This window comes from Dictyostelium discoideum (genome assembly GCF_000004695.1).
Source record: "Dictyostelium discoideum AX4 chromosome 2 chromosome, whole genome shotgun sequence".
NCBI lineage: Eukaryota > Evosea > Eumycetozoa > Dictyosteliales > Dictyosteliaceae > Dictyostelium > Dictyostelium discoideum.
This window is the reverse complement of record NC_007088.5, coordinates 1959224-1976867: the sequence shown is the minus strand read 5'-3', so window position 1 is coordinate 1976867 and position 17644 is coordinate 1959224. Positions and strand designations below refer to the sequence as shown.

Here is a 17644-nt window from a genome sequence, read left to right as displayed (position 1 = left end):
AAAAAAAAAATATAAAAAAAAAATAAAAAAAATTAAAAAAAAGATATTTAATGTCTCAAAATTGAGATATTATTTTTTAACTTTTTTTTTTTTTTTATTTAGTTTTTAAAAAAAAACAATTATCAGGTTATGGACACATTAGAAACTAATAATATTATAAATAAAAGCATTAGGAAGTCGACTTCCTCCTATTGGTATTTTTTTTTTAAATAAAGTTTTAATTTATTTTTTTTATTTATTTTATTTCATTTTAATTTAATGTTTAAACAATTATAAATTTCAATGATTATTTATTTCTTTTTTATTTTTTTTTATTTTTTTTTTTTTTTTTTCATTTTTTTTTTTTTTTTTTTTTTTTTTTTTTTAATTATGATTATGATTATATGATTTTGATTATGATTTTGATTATTATTTTTAATTAATTGATTTAATTTTCATCAACAATTTGAGAAGGAGAATTTGCATTATTATTTTTAGCATCATCAACACAACTACAAATACAACCACAAGAACAAGTTATTAAAGAATAAATTCTTTCAGAGATATAATTTTTAACATCAACAGTGACTTGATTTATCCAAACGTCAAAATCTTTAATTTTATCCCAATTTCTAAGAACAAAGTTAGCGGCTACATTTCTTAATTGAGTACAACGATAACGATCAGCTACAGTCAAAATGATAGGAGCATTCTCTAAATCAATATAATGCCATAAATAAAATTCACAACTACTTTTTAAACCAGCCAAAGAAAAGAAATCAGCCCATTGCAATAGATCACATGCATTCTCCCAAGTGATAGTAGCTTGACCACAATAGATGTACTCTAACACACCATACATCGCACAGTAGGGTGTATGTGGTAGATTGATATCTTGTTCTTTTGATTCCTTACCCCAAGTGAACATTGCTCTCAATTGTTCGCATCTCGATGCACAAATCGCTTTATGTGCATACAATTTCTTTCCTTCACATGTGAATATAACATCTGAATATTCTTGATTATTAAATAACTTTTTCAAATCTGTACCAATCTTTGTTGTATTCACAGTGACTGATGGTTCTTCAATCTGTAATTGATCTGCTATCTTTTTTGCTAATTCAACAACTTTTGGATGCATTGAATGTAATAAAATGAAAATACTTTGTACACCATTATTTACACTTAATCCTTTCCAAACTTCAACTTTATATTGTTCTTTTTAAAAATAAAATAAAAATAAATTAGCAAATATGCTTTTTGTTTTTTAAAAAATATAATTAAATTACTTAAATAATTCATACCATTCCTTATTAAATTATATAGACAATATAATGCAAATAATTGAACTTGATGATATTTTGAATGTAATAAAGGTATATGAGGTTGTAAAGTTATCCAATGACAAACTAAATCCATATGTAAAGAATTTGAAGTTACAAATGCTTCAACCACATCAAATGCTTTTGATTTTGTAAGTGCTGTATGATTTTCATCATTCATTGATAAGTTTGCAATAGTGAGTGTTGTTAAGAATTGAACTCTTTTATCTGTACTCTTGGATCTTGGTATTAGAATTAAATCAACTATACCTTCATTAACGATCTTCACTTGGTTTGGATTAATTTCACCTTTTTCAAATCTAAATTCTGTTATATTCTGTAAAATTGCTGATGATGCTAATTGAACATCTGTTCTATGTACATTGATTTGTCTTTCATTTGCAATATCTGTTGGTGATGTTGAACCACTATTATTATTATTATTATTATTATTATTATTATTATTATTATTGTTATTATTATTATTATTATTGTTATTATTATTATTGGGGTATTTACTATTATTATTATTATTATTATTAATATTATATTTTTCAAAATCACTAAACATTAACGATTTTAATTTATCTAAAACACCTTCTTCAAATAATAAAACTTTTAAATCAGCTAAATTAATTATAGAAAAGAAAAAAATTAAATTAGTAAATTATTATTATTATTTTTAGAAATTGTTTTTTTTAATTTTTTAAAAAATACCTTGTGCAGATAAATGCCATAATAATCTTAATGCAGATGATTGAACTTTTCTATTTTCGGATAAACAAAGTTCAATTAAACTTTTTATATTGCTTTTTCTTTTTTTTGTGATTTTATCGAAATCAATATCTGAATATTTTGGTGACCCATTTGGTGAACATTGATTACATGGATCAACTCCATGAGGTAAAGTCGATGGGCAATTAGTTGGTGATGATGATGAATGTGGCGATGAAGAGGATGATGATGATGAAGTATTAGATGATACATTATTGTTATTATTGTTATTATTGTTATTATTATTATTATTATTAGGTGATGATGAACCATGATTTGGAGAATTTCCATTATTAGGTGATGAGCCATTTGATGATGTAGTTGAAGATGTTGGTGATGGATTATTATTATTATTATTATTATTATTATTATCATTATGATTATTATGGTTATTAAATTTATGATTTGGATGTTTTTTTATATGATAAAAGTAAGCTGGATTTTTGAATAACTCAACAACAAGTGAAGTTGGACATATCATTAACCCTTTTAATCCTTTATATTGTAATTCTGTATCACTTGATAGTATATTACTAATGAATCTAATAATTCATTAATTAATTTAGAAAAAAAAAAAAAATATAAAATAAAAATAAAAAAAATATTAATTAGTATATAATATATATATATAACCCTAGTTTTTTATTTTATTTTTTTTTTTTTTCTTTAATATAACTTTATAATCTTACCCAACTGCTTCTGAGATTGGATCTGAATCCTCTGCTGTTTCTGCCATCATTTTTTAATTATTATATTTATTTATTAATTTATTTATTAACTATTAATGGAAAATTTTAAATTATTACAGCGCTTTGTTTTTATTATTTAAAAATTCAAACTAAGAAAAATGATTTATTGTTACTGAGGGAATATTAAAATAATAATGATATTAATAATTAATAATATAATAATTTAAAAAAAATAAAAATAATAAAAAAAAATAAAAAAAAAAATAAAAAAAGATAAAAAAGGGTGTATTATTTATTATTTATTATTATGGTTGAATTGGGAGTTGTTTTTTTTTTTTATTTTTTTTATTTTTTTATTTTTTATTTTTTTATTTTTTATTTATTTATTTATTTTTTTATTTTTTCATGTGGTGAGATTTCTTTGATTATATGAATGTAATTTAATATTTTAAAATTCTTTTTTGTTTTTTTCGCTTGTAATTTTATATTTAATATTAATTTTTTTTTTTTTTTTTAAAAAAAATGTTATAATAAATGAAATTTTAATTTTTTATAAGTTTATTTAATATACATATACATATATATATACATATACATATATAACAATTGTTTTTTTGTTTTTGTTTTTTTTTGTGACAAAATAAATCTGTAATTTTTAAAGTGAAAAAAAAAAAAAAAAAAAAAATAGTGTGTAGTAAAAATAATAATTATTAAAATTATTAAATATATATAAATTGATTATTGATGTGATTATTAAATTATTACATAATAAATTATTGTATATTAAAAAAAAAAAAATTAAAAAAAGTGAAATTAAAAAAAAAAAAAAAAAGTGCAAATATATTGCATTATTATTATTATTATTATAATTATTATTATTATATATTGATAAAATTAGATTATTCACACACACCACTCATTTTTTCTATCTACCCAAACAACATTTCTATTAAATGCACCACCAAAAAAAAAAAAAAAAATTTTTACCGAAAACACCCAACTTCAAACACACAACAATTAATTTTTTTTTTTTTTTTTTTTTTTGTTTTTTTTTTTTTTTTTTTTTTTTTTTTTTTTTTGTAGTTTGGTGGACAGAAAATGTTTTAATGATAATTTTTTGTATATTAATATTATTTTTGATATATTAATTTATATAATTATGTACCAACTAGTTGTTTGTTAATAATTTTTTTTTTTTTTTATTGGGTGTGTGGTGGTAACCCTTATTTGTTTGATTAAATTTGTAATAACAAGAGAACTTGAATTTACAAATAAAAATTTTTTTTTAATTTTTTTTTATTTATTTTATTTTACTTTTTTTTTTTTTTAGGAATCCTAAAAGAAAAAAAAAAAATAATTTACCTGACAAAATTTCCCTTTTGATCAATTTAATTTATTTTTACCTGTGAATATTATCCTATTTTTGCTTTTTTTTTTTTTTTTTGGATATTAATTTTTTTTTTTTTTTTGGTTTTAACAATTAATGTTTAGAAAAAAAAAATAAAAAAAAACCAATAAAAAAAAAAAATTGAAAAAAACCAAAAAATAATATCCAAAATTTTTATTTTTTTTTAACAAATAATTATTTTAATACATTAAAAAAAAAAAAAAAAAATATAAATAAAAATAAATAAATAAAAAAATTAAATTAAATAAAAAAAATTATTTTTTGACATTTGTAATAATTTGCAACAAACAAATCAAAAATACAAACACCATTTTTTTTTTTTTTTTTTTCTGCACGTGAAAAAAAAAAAACAATTAAAAAAATAAATAAAAAAAAGTGGTTTGTTACATCTACTATGGTTAAAAACTATGAAACTTACATGCTATTGAAAATCGTACGTTAATTTGAATAAATTATAATTATTCGGGTATGCAAAAAAATAATAAAAAATAATAAAATAATTTATGACAAAAAAAAAAAAAAAAACCCAAAATTTATAAAATTTAATTATATAATAATTAATTCTTATTAATAAAGATTTTTAATTTAAAAAATAAAAAAAAACAATAATAATATTAATAAAAAACAAATTTATCGCTGATTTGATTATTATAAAAAAAAAAAAAAAACTGAAAATAAAATTTTATTTATTTTTTTATTTATTTATTTTTTTATTTTTTTATTTTTTGATTAAAAACAATGAACACACAAAAAAAAAAAATAATAATTTGAAAATAAAAAAAAGAATGCAAATAAATATGTAAAACTATTTTTTTTTTTTTTCTTTAAAACTATTTATTTTTTTTTAAAAAAAAATAATAAAATAAAAAAAAAAAAAAAATTAAAAATAATAAATCAACAAAAAAAAAAAATAAAAATAAAAATAAAAATAAAAAAACCAAATCGATTTTTCCTTTTATGAACTTTTTATAAAATATGGTCAAAAATGTTATTGTTTTTTTTTTTTTTTTTTATTTTAATTTTTAATTGTTTTTTTTTTTATTTTTTTTTTATTCTCACCCCCACAAACACCATTTTAATTTTTTTAATTTATTTTTATCTTTACCACACTTCAATTTAATTTTATGGCTTTATCTGTTGTAATCGGAATGTGGTTTTTTTTTTTTTTTTTTTTTTTTTATCTCATTTTTTTATTTATTTCAGTATATAGAAATTTAATGATTACCTATTACAATTAAAAAAATAAATTTTTTTTTTTTTTTTTTTTTTTAATTAATTATAAATTTAATTTTTTTTTTCCATTTTATTTTAATTATTATTATTATTTTAAATTTCACAACCTTCATAAATTAAATGTTGAGAAAGTACAGATAATAAAATGAAATCTCCTTTTAAAACTTTATAAGAATTATCAGACCATTTTTTTAAAGACCTTTTATCTTTATCAGCATTTGCAATTACGGCTATAATTTTTTTTTGATTCTCTTGGTTCTCAGCATCTTTGATATCATCCAATAAATTACCACCATTGATTTCAATAATCTCTTTAAGGAATTCCTTTGGTGGTATTGAATTCTTTGTTATGAAAAACAACATATTATTAAACAACGGTTTTAAAGCAGCACTACCACTAACCCTATTTCTAGCGATTGATAAAGATTTCTCCAAATTAAAATCCCACTCTGATTCTGCTTTTTCATCCTTTAAAAGGTATTGTGATTCTGGTAAGAAATGATTCGATTTCTTACTTTCCTTTAACCATTTAGAGGTTACAATAATTTTACCAAATGAAATACACTCCAATATCTTTTTCGATCTTTTCATTTCATCACTAACCAAATGTGTACATTCTTTTGAATTATTTGCTAATGAACCACCAAGTTTTAAACAAATTGATTCAAAATTCTTTACAACATCATCTGAAAACATTGAAAATAATATCTTTATATTTGAATTTGCTTTTGCTGTTGATGATGTTGTTTTTGTAGTTGTTTTTGTTGTTGTTGTTGTTGTTTTTGGTGTTTGTTGTTTTTTTGGTGATTTATTAATTATTTCTTCTTTCTCTTTATTATCAAATGAAGATGATGATGAGGAGGATGAAGATGACGAGGGTAATGAAGAAGATGAAGATAATGATGAAGATGATTTTTGTAAAATTTGTTCTTCTAATCTTTCAGGTTTTGATGTTTTTCTTTTACTATTTACAATATCAATACCTATATTATTGATATATACATCATTTACTTTTCCAGCACCTCTTTTACCCCTTTTACAAACACTTCCACTACTATTATTGCTAATATCACTTTGTTGACTTGTTATACTATTTTGACTTGTATTACTAATACTATTATTATTATTATTATTATTATTATTATTATTATTATTATTATTATTATTATTATTATTATTATTATTATTGGTTTCTTCTTTTTTCTCTTTTTTTTTATCGTTTTTAACTATTTTATTTTCTTTTCTAATTGGTTGAGGTGATGAAGAAATTTCATCATCCTCTTCGTCCATCATATTATCAATATTATCATTATCATTATTATTATCATTTTGTTGTTCAGTTCTATCATAACTTTGATTGTTATTTAATTTTTCATCTTCCTCCATTTCTAAATCATCTTCAATTTCTATATTATATTTTGATACTGTCTTTTTAATTTCTTTTTTCTTTTCTTTTTCTTTTTCTTTTTCTTTTTCTTTTTCTTTTAGTTCTTTTTGTTCATACTCTTCATGTTCTTCGTGTTCTTCATCTATTATTTTATTTAATTTGTGCTTTTTAACAGTTACCAGATTGCCATCGTCGTCAAAACTACCTAAACTATCAACATTTTCATCTTCTTGTTTTCTTTTGTTATTGCTATTTATATGGTGTACATTATTTTCAATATCTTTTATTTCAGAATTAGAGGTGGTTAAAAGGTGAGATGGAGATGATGAAGTTGTGGTGGTTGTATTGCTGTTGTTGTTGCTGTTGTTGTTGTTGTTATTTGATGATTTTGGAGATAGGAGTGATGCACCTGTATCTGTGGTTGTAGTTGTAGTAGTTGTGGTTGTGGTTGTGGTGTTTATATTTTGTATTGGTTGTGGTTTATTAATTTGTTGTTGCTGTTGTTGTTGTTGTTGTTTTGGTTCAGGTGGTGATGGAGGTACTAATCTATTATCAGTATAACTAAAATTTTTCTCTGTATTTATTGTATCATTTGAATAATTACTATTATGAACTTCCATATAACTGAGTGTCATTGTTGCAGAGCCAAATGTAATTTTACTACCATTAATAATTGGATACTCTAAATTTGGTTTTAAGACAGTTGTATCTTCATTTGGTCTATATTGAACCATAGTTTTATTTAAACTATTTAAATCTTTAATTAAAAAGAATGCTCCATTAAATACTAAAAAAAAATATACACATAAATTATATAAATAAATGAGTTAGAATTATTTTATTTTTTATTTTTTTATTTTTTTATTTTTTTATTTTTTTATTTTTTATTTTTTTATTTTTTTATTTTTTATTTTTTTTATTTTAAAAATAAATAATTACCTAGTTGAGCATGATAATTTGAAACTGAAGTATCACCTTTTAAGTATATATTATTTGATGATGCTCTACCAATTTTATTTACACCTATTTCAATTTTAAAATCAGAGAATGGGTGAGATGGGTCACCACCAATTGTTGGTTTTAATCTTAATACTGGATCAACTATTGTAACATTACTATTTTTTGACATTTTTTTTATTAATATTAATGTTTTTTTTATTTATTATTATTTAGTATTATTATTATTATTATTTATATTGTAACCCTTTTTTTATTAAGCAAATTGAAAATTATTATTTGATAGTCGACTATCTGAAAGACATAATTGGTTTTTAAAAAATAATAAAAAAAATAAAAAAAAATAAAAAAAATAAACTTGCGCTTTTTTTCGTGGAAAAAAAAAAAATAAAAATAAAAATAAAAACAAAATATTTAATAAAAACAAATTAACACTTTTTTTTATTATTTTTTTTAAATATATATATATATTTCTTTGGGTAAAGATTAATTTAGTGAAGAAGAAGAAAAATAAAAAATAAACAATTAAAAAAAAAGTTTATCAAAACAGATTTAAGTTGTTTTTTTTTTTTTTTTAATAAATAAATTTTTTAATAATTGTTTTTTATTTTATTTCAAAAATTTATTAATTAACCATGTTGGTTTGTTGAATGTGCCAAAGCAGAAAAATATTAAGATGGGAAAAGAGACATTAACCACAATACGCTCAAAAATGTAATTAAAAATCTCTGGCACTGTATTCAAATAATTAACCATAATAATAATGATAAATCTTTCCTTTTTCTATCATTTGATTGGTACTTATGTTTTTTAAATTCCAGGTACAGAGCAACAAATAATTAAATTCTAAAAATAAACTTTTTGTTAAAAAAAAAAAAACAAAAAAAAAAGGAAACATATTTGTTATAACTTTTTTATTAATTTATTAATTATATTTATTATTATTATTTAAAATTCTAATTCTTCAAATTTTCTTTTATTTGTTAACCAAGGTAAAAACTTTGAAATTGGTAATTGTCTAATTGAATCAACCAATTGATTACTGAAGAAACCATTTTCATAATAAAATTTAACAATAGGAAAACAACCTTTTAATAAAGTTTTTTGAATTATTTCTTCTTTAAATTTAAATCTACAACCATTATTATTATTATTATTATTATTACTACTATTATTACCATTACCATTACCATTACCACTATAAATTGGATAAAAACTTAATAATAATTGAGTTATCTCTAAATTACCATTCATGAATGAAATATCGAATAAATCGGGTTCACTTGAATCAATAACTTGCCATCTACTTTGATCATAATTTGTTAATTGTTGTCTAAATTTTGAAAATAAATAAATGATAATATCATTTTGGCATGTTTCAAATATACATGAATAATTTGAAATTTTTGATAATAAATCATCATTATCATTTTGATTATTAATTTCATCACTATTATAATCTTCTAAAATTATTTTAATTAAATCTAATCTTGAAGTTATTATAGCAAAACTTAATAATTCATTAATTTCAATGAAACCATCTTGAATAAAACATTCAAAATCTTCAACTGATATGATCGATACTAATGATTTTAAGATTTCTTCAATAACTTGTTTCAATTCTTCCTTTGATAAAACTTCTTCCTCTCTAATTAATTTTAATGCTAAACCAATTAATCCAATATCTAATAAAAATTTCAAATCTTCAATCATTCTATCCTTTTGATTTAATTTATTTTTAATTTCATCATTACCACTATTATTATTATTATTATTATTATTATTATTATTATTATTATTATTATTATTATTATTGTTGTTGTTATTATTATTATTATTGTTATTATTATTGTTGTTATTATTATTATTATTATATTGTGCATGAATACTATTAGCTTGATGATAAAGATTTTCAATTTGTTGAATACTATGATTATTATGATTATTAATATTTTCAATGAAATTATTAAAATTAAGGTAGTGTTGTTGTTGTTGTTGATGATGAGGTTGTTGAGGTTGTTGAGGTTGTTGAGGTTGTGGTGGCATTAAATTAATTTGATAATTTAAATGATTTTTTAAAATTAAGAATAAATCATAAAAATTTGTATTTAAAATTTGATTAAAAGAGAAAGCACTACTATTAAAATATTTCTCTAATTTTGGTTGTTTCTTTTTATCAATTAAATCATATGGTGTTGTTAATAGATTTGATAATTTATAATTGAAATATTTTTTAAATTTATTTGATTTTATAAGGAAATAAAAGAAAATGTTAAAGAAATCCTCTTGAATTGTAATACCAAACTTTTTAAATAAAACTATTACCATTTCAATATCCTTTAATGTTGTACCACTAGTTTGTAATAATCTCTTATATAAATAATCAAAAACTGGTAAAAACAAAGTTAACATTTTCTTTTGATCATAAAAATTATTATTACCATTATTATTTTGTTGTTGTTGTTGTTGTTGTTCTAAATTTGTAACTAATGATATCCAATCAAATAATGAATTTATAATTTGAATTATTTGTAAATGATTTTTAAAATTTAGTAATTTAAAAGTTTTTGGATCAACTGAATTATCATCGAATTGATGATCTCTATGAAATTTATTAATGATTGAATCTGGTGGGAATTGAATACCATTTAGATTGAATTGAAATTTAGTATTCTTTATTATGAAACAAACCTTTTCAAATTTAATTTGATAAATGAATGTCAATAATAGATATAATGATTCCCTCTTAAAAATATTGAAATTACAAGGTACCATTGATAACTCTTCCAAAGTAATACCAGGACTATTTAAAAATAGCTTTATCATATTCTTAAAAATTTGTGCTGTAAATGATTTAAATTGTGTTATATTAAAATAAGTAAATAAATTTAAAACTTTATCAAATGTTTCTGGTATTTTAAATTTAGTTTTAATTTCACAATTTTCATCATTTTCATCACTATTATTAATATTATCAATATTACTATTATTATCCTCATTTTCTTCATCATTATTGACACCACCTCCACCACCTCCACCTCCACCACCACCACCACTACTACCAATAATCATTGCACCAACATCAATACCATATCTATTTCTAAATCTATATCTATTCTTATTATTATTGTTATTTCTTCTATTATTATTATTATTATTATTATTATTATTATTATTATTATTATTATTATTATTATTATTATTATTATTATTATTATTATTAAAATTTTTATTACTATTATAATGATAATATTCATCAATATGGTCATTATTATTATAATTTTCATCATTTACAACATTATTTAAAAGTACAGAATTATTAGAACTTGCAAAACCAACATTACCATTTGATTGATAATAAGATTGATCTTTAAATTTTAAATTTAAAGTATTCAATTTTAAAATTGATTCTAAATCATAAGTTAAAATTGAATGAATGAATAAATGATAATATTCGTCAGTTAATTTAATCTTTAATTTCGATTCTAATTTTGTTATTAATTGCCATGAATGTGGGTAGAAATTCTCTTGATCTTTAATATACTGTAATGTTGATCTGAAATGTGGCATCTTTCTATTCTCCAATAAAATACATTTAACAAACCAATCATATTTCAATGGATCATGAATATCCCTATGATTAATACATAAGAAATGTTCAATTGGAAAACCTTCAATTCCTTTTAATTCATTCAATGTTTCAATTGAACAATTAATTACTAAAAATTTAATAATATCTTCCCATTTTTTTAATCCTAATATATCTGAATTTCTTTTATTATTATTTATATTATTATTATTATTATTACTATTATTATTACTATTATTATTATTATTATTATTATTATTATTATTATTATTATTATTATTATTATTATTATTTATTTTTAATTTTTGAAAATAAAATTGAAAGAATTCAATAATTTTTGATTGATTTTTTAAAATTTGACCACGATATTTTTTAAAGATATTATTAATTTCATCTCTACGATATGATGTATCAGTAATTTGATATCTTTCATTAACTAAATATTTTAAACCATTTAATGAAAATAAGGCTAATGTGTAATTACAAATTAATAATTTCTGTGGTTGATTATGTTGATGATTTTCAACGATTTGATCATACTCTAATAAATATTGTAAATAGAAATCTAATGATCCAGTCTCTTTAATAACAATTGCTTTCAATTTTTGAATTATTAATTGATTATTATTTTGATCAGTATTATTATATTTCTTTTCAATTTGATTAATTTCTGATAATAAATGTTTTGGTATACCAACACCAATCTTTATATATAATAATTGAATATATGATTTACATTCTTCAATTGATTGTGATAAAATTTGATAACTTGGTGAAATTGGATCCAAGTAAAAGAAATTTGAAAATTCTTTAACCATTCTTAACTTTAATTGTTTTGATTTTATTAATGAGAAATTTGGTATAGTTGTATTATTTAATGGTTCAAATATTTTTTTAAAATTTTCATCTGCACCATTATTATTATTATCATTATCATCATCATCATTATTATTATTATTATTATTATTATTATTATTATTATTATTATTATTATTATTATTATTATTATTATTATTATTATTATTATTTGATTTATATTTATAATCCAATATAAATTTAATCATTTCATCTCTATATTGCTCATTAAAAGTTGCATCTAAAATTGTTTGACGTGGATTTATATATTCTGATAAAGGTATTGTTGAATTTTGATTAATTGATGAAAGTAGTAATGATAATGTATCAGAGGAACAATTTTTTATACATGTAGTAATGGTTTGTGGTAATATTAAATTTGTTGAATCTGTTAAGAATAATGGTAATGCTAATGTATTATCATTTCTAATACAGCTATCTACTAAATTTACACTTTGTAATTCTTTTTTATTTTTTTCAATTAAAAGTTGATAAATTTGTTTATATTGTTTTAATAAATTCTCTTGTTCTTCTGTGGTTGTTGTTGTTTTTGTTGTAATTGTAGTAGTAGTAGTTGTTGTAGTTGTAGTTGTTGTTGTTGTTGTTGTTGTTGGTTGTTTACATTTTTCAATTAAATATTCAATTGAAACTGGTGATATATAAACCACTTGATTTGATATTAATTTATCAATTACAAGTGTGAATTGTTTATGATATAACATCCAATAAAGTGATTTAATATTTGAAAATTTTGATCTATTTCCAACATAATACAATTCAGTATCTGTAAATTCTAATGGTAGCAATGATACGCATTTCAATATATAATACAATAAAAATTTATTATGAAAAACTTTCCAAAATAAAACTTCACTATCGCTTTCAATGTTATTATTATTATTATTATTATTATTATTATTATTATTATTATTATTATTATTATTATTATTATTATTATTATTATTATTATTATTATTAATATTATTAATAATGTTGTTATTGGTAAATATAATACTATTATTGTTAATAGTGTCTTCATTATTCATTTTTTTTTTTTTTTTTTTTTTTTTTTTTTTTTTTTTTTAATTAAATTATTTTTTATTATTATTAATATGAAAAGCAATATATGTATGTGTATTTATTTGGCTGCATTGATATAAAAACGTACTGTTTTTGTATTAAAAAAAAAAATTAAAAAAAATTAAAAAACAAAAAATAAAAAATTAAAAAAAAAATTTTCAACCCCAAAAAAAAAAAAAATTAAAAAATTAAAAATAAAAAATAAAAAATAATTAAAAAAAAAAATTAACTTGAATCAATCTCCCAATCCTTCTAATTTCAACTTTATTTTTTCCAAAAATAATTTTAAAAGATATTTTTAAATTCATCTAAAAACCAAAAAAAAAACCAAAAAAAACCAAAAAACCAAAAAAAACCAAAATAAAAATAAAAATATAAAAAAAAAATTATATAAAATAAAAAATTTTTTTGAAGATCATTATGGTAATGATGTAAATAATCAGTTTTTAAAAACTGATTATTTTTGGTATAATTAATTATAAAAAAAAAAATGAAAAAAAGTATGATAACATAGACTTGGAAATAGATATAATTAATTAAATCTTGAAATTTCTTTTTTTTTTTTTTTTTTTTTTTTTTGAAATTAAATTATAGGTTTATTTTATATTATTAGGAAAAAAAAAAAAATATATTTAAAATTTTGATTTATAAATCAAAAAAAAGTATTGTTTTTTTTAAATAATTTTCCATTTTTGTAATTAATTTTATAGAATTTAATTGTTCATTAATACTTAATAACAATTCTTTTTCTTCTTTTGTTACTGTTGAAATTCTTGGAATTGTTTGAGATGATATTATTTGATTGTTATTAAAAAATAAAAAAGGAAATAAAATTGAAAGTAAATAAGAAACCATTGTAATATTATCATTAATAATTGCTGAATTTAATAAAATCTTTATAATAATTTCATTTGAAATTTTAAATAAATTTCTATTATCAGTTGTTAAAAAGTATTGTAAATTCTTTAAAAATCCATTTTTAATTGATTTAATTAAAATTGAATTTATTATAAACTCTTTTGAATTTTCCAATAAATTAAAATTAATTAATACTTTAATAAACCTATCAAGTAATTCATCAAATTGTACACATTTATTACCAATTTCAATATAAAGTTTTTCATTTTCAAGTAAAGCTTTAGTGTTATCATCATAATAAGTAAAATATTTTTCAAATAATTCTTCGAATCTTTGTAATTTAATTAACTCTATTGGGTCAATTTTCATTTTTTTATTTTTATCATAACCATAATCATTGTCATTTATTTTTTTTTCAATTAATAATTTTGTTTCTATTTGTGGTAAAATTATTGTTGTTATATTATTAATATTATTAATATTATTATTATTATTTATTTTCTTTTCATCATTTAAATTGAGTAAACAATATTCTTTAAATTTTATAGGTAATAAATCAAATAATTGAGAAAATAATTCTAATTTTGATTTTGATTTTAAATGTTGATAAATGACATTTAAAATTTCATTTTTTAAATTACTATTAAAATCATAATTATTATAAAATAATTGTAGAAATTGTAAAATCTTTTCATTTGAATTTATTTAAAATAAAGAAGAAATTCCAATTTTAATACCATTTATAGCAATATTATTATAACTATAATTATTGAAACGATTAAAAAATGAATTAAATAAATTAAAATTACAATTTAAAAATATTATTGTAAAAATTAAATTTTTATCCCAATCATTTGAATTTTTAAAAATTCTATTAACCAATTGTTTATCTTCAATTGTATCATTAGTATACTTTGCAATATATGAATAAATTAAATCAACAGATTCAGAGAATAAACCATAGGGTTCAAATAATAATATATACCAATGAATTAATTTTTCAATTCTTTTATCAGTTTCTTTAAAATTTAAAATAATATCAAATTCTAATTCTTCATTTGTAAATAAACATTCATTATTTATAAAATTTTCAATTAATTCAATTGGTGGTCTTTTTGGTATTGGATATTCAAAATTTTCATTATTAAAATAATCTTCATTGTAATCTTCTTGTTTTATATAAATATACTTTTTTAAAATAAATAAAAATGATTTAACTATATTTAATAATTCATTTGGTGTATTTAAAATTGGAAAAGGTATATTATGATAAAGATAAGATATTCCTTGAAAATGAATTAACCCAAATTCATTTAATTTATTTGCAATTTCTAAATCATCCTGTAAATGGTAATAACAATCTATATTAATTGATTTACATTTTGACAAATCTATAGACATTGTATTTAATGCATACTTTAAGAAAACTAAACACATTTTACTACTATTACTTTCTAAAAATATATTCTCAAGAATATCTCTTTCTGTATAACCTTCATTACGATTCTTGAATAAAAAATCCATAATTTTAAATTCACCAACTTCAATTGCTAAATCAAATGCTTTCTTTGAAACCTTATAATTTTCATAATATATAATTTTATTAATTTTATTATTATTATTATTACTATATTTGTTGTTGTTATTGCTTTTTTCTAAATTTGTAATTTCTTCTAATGCTATTAAATTACCATATTTACAAAATGATTCTAATAAATTTGGTATAAAAATTAATTCCTCTTTATAGTAGGTTACTAAACATCTAAAGAATTCTCTATCATGTTTAATTTGTTCATTTTTAGAAAAAACTTGTATTAATTGTTGAATATTAAAATCAAATAAAATTATATCTCCTCTTTTAATTTTATATTTTAATAGTTCAATTAAACTACTATCTTGATCTGTAATTTTCATTCTATTTTTATTATTATGAAGCGAAAGCAATTCACTAATTGATATTATTTCATCATACCTTTTTGATGTTTTGTCATATCTTTTTACAAAACTCCAAATTTTCTTGTTTATATATATATTTTTAAAAACTTTAAAATATAAAATATCCATAGAGAGAACAAATTAAAAATAAAAATAAAAAAAAAAAAATAAAAAAAAGAAAAATTCTAATCGGTTTTCTCATCAGTTTCCTCATCTAAAAAAAAAAAAAAAAATCATAAATTCAAAAAAAACCTCTACTTTTTTTTTTTTTTTTATCATATTAAAAATTTCATTGGATTTTATTATTAAAAAAGGAATTAATTATTTTCCCTTTTTTTTTCTTTAATTATTTTCAAAATTATTGTTAAAAAAAAAAAAAAAAATTTAACTGAATAATTATATATTTTTATCAAAAAAATTTTTTATACCCTAAAAATAGATATTTAAAAAAGGTTTCCTTTTTTTTTTTTTTTTTTTTTCCTTTTTTTTTTTTTTTTTTTTTTTTTTTTTTTTTAATAATTTGTTTTTATTATAATTTCATTTTTTTGTTTTTTTCAATTTTTATCACAAATAAATGTCAACCACTATATTTAGTCCCCTCCACCCCCCCTGTTTTTTTTTTTTCTTTTCAGACTCTGAACAACAAAAAAAAACCCAATATTTTCTGTGTAGACACTACCAAATTAAATGAAAATTACAAAAAGGGAAGAAAATCCCATTTTGTAAAAAAAAATAATAATAAATAAATTTTTGATAATTTATTTTATTTTTTTTTTATTTTTTTTATTTTATTTTTATTTTTTTTTTCCTTTTTGTTTTTTCTATTTATAATTATTTTTTTTTTTTTTTTTTATTCATTTTTATTTTATATATATATAAAAAAAAAAATAAAAAATAAAAGAAAAAAAAAAAAGGTTTTTTTTAGAAGTACAAAAAACATAATTGTTGGATTTATTTTAATGAACTGTAAAATATTTCATTGATATTTTTACCCGACTAGAAATATCAATTGAAATCATTTATGGTTCCTTAATTTAAATTCAATCAAGTAATTGTACAAAAAAATAAACATTATTTTTTTTTTTTATTTTTTTTAATATTAAAATTAATTCCAAGTTAGTACAATAAAAAATTAATAAAAAAAACGGCATTCCAATCATTTCTCAATAAATGGTATTTTATTCAATATTAAATTTAATTATATAAAAAGTTTTTAATATTATTTTTATTATAATAATTAATCTTTATTATTATTATTATTATTATTATTATTATTATTATTATTATTATTATTATTATTATTATTATTATTATTATTATTATTATTTTTTATAACTGATATTGTTTAGTGAGTGTTGTTACAAATTTGATTTTTTTTTTTTTTTTTTTTTTTTTCAATTTATTATTATTTTTAATCAATTAATTATTAAATATTAATTATCATAAAATAAATTATAATTTTCAATTAATAAAGTGATTACTTGATTACCAGCATCCAACATTGAAATTGCATTCATTTCAGAATCTGATGGCGCCTTTAACATATTTGGACCAAACATTAAACCTAAATTATGAGCA

General features: G+C 18.5%; 6 protein-coding genes across 6 annotated transcripts in view; all 6 read right to left on the bottom strand.

The window, feature by feature from the left end:
* Positions 1-427: 427 nt before the first annotated feature.
* DDB_G0272975 (hypothetical protein) lies at positions 428-2814 on the bottom strand (the record flags this gene model as incomplete). Its single annotated transcript, XM_639806.2, has 4 exons — positions 428-1197; positions 1269-1928; positions 2019-2617; positions 2765-2814. The coding sequence occupies 4 exons, from the start codon at positions 2812-2814 to the stop codon at positions 428-430; spliced, it is 2079 nt and encodes a 692-aa protein (XP_644898.2).
* A 2684-nt stretch (positions 2815-5498) lies between these two features.
* DDB_G0272690 (hypothetical protein) lies at positions 5499-7921 on the bottom strand (the record flags this gene model as incomplete). Its single annotated transcript, XM_639805.1, has 2 exons — positions 5499-7579; positions 7732-7921. 2 exons carry the CDS (start codon positions 7919-7921, stop codon positions 5499-5501), a joined length of 2271 nt encoding a protein of 756 aa, XP_644897.1.
* Positions 7922-8697: 776 nt separating this feature from the next.
* On the bottom strand, positions 8698-13239 carry DDB_G0272973 (hypothetical protein; the record flags this gene model as incomplete). Its single annotated transcript, XM_639804.1, has 1 exon — positions 8698-13239. The coding sequence occupies one exon, from the start codon at positions 13237-13239 to the stop codon at positions 8698-8700; it is 4542 nt and encodes a 1513-aa protein (XP_644896.1).
* Positions 13240-13918: 679 nt separating this feature from the next.
* DDB_G0272821 (hypothetical protein) lies at positions 13919-14500 on the bottom strand (the record flags this gene model as incomplete). Its single annotated transcript, XM_639803.1, has 1 exon — positions 13919-14500. One exon carries the CDS (start codon positions 14498-14500, stop codon positions 13919-13921), a length of 582 nt encoding a protein of 193 aa, XP_644895.1.
* Positions 14501-14836: 336 nt separating this feature from the next.
* On the bottom strand, positions 14837-16045 carry DDB_G0272692 (hypothetical protein; the record flags this gene model as incomplete). The annotated part of the gene is made up of 1 exon (XM_639802.1): positions 14837-16045. The coding sequence occupies one exon, from the start codon at positions 16043-16045 to the stop codon at positions 14837-14839; it is 1209 nt and encodes a 402-aa protein (XP_644894.1).
* A 1454-nt stretch (positions 16046-17499) lies between these two features.
* The window catches only part of gacH (RhoGAP domain-containing protein), a gene marked incomplete at both ends in the record, with an annotated part of 1885 nt that continues 1740 nt past the window's right edge, over positions 17500-17644 (bottom strand). The window contains one exon of the mRNA XM_639801.1: positions 17500-17644. This exon is cut by the window's right edge and continues 139 nt beyond it. Within this exon, the coding sequence (XP_644893.1) occupies positions 17500-17644 (145 nt within the window).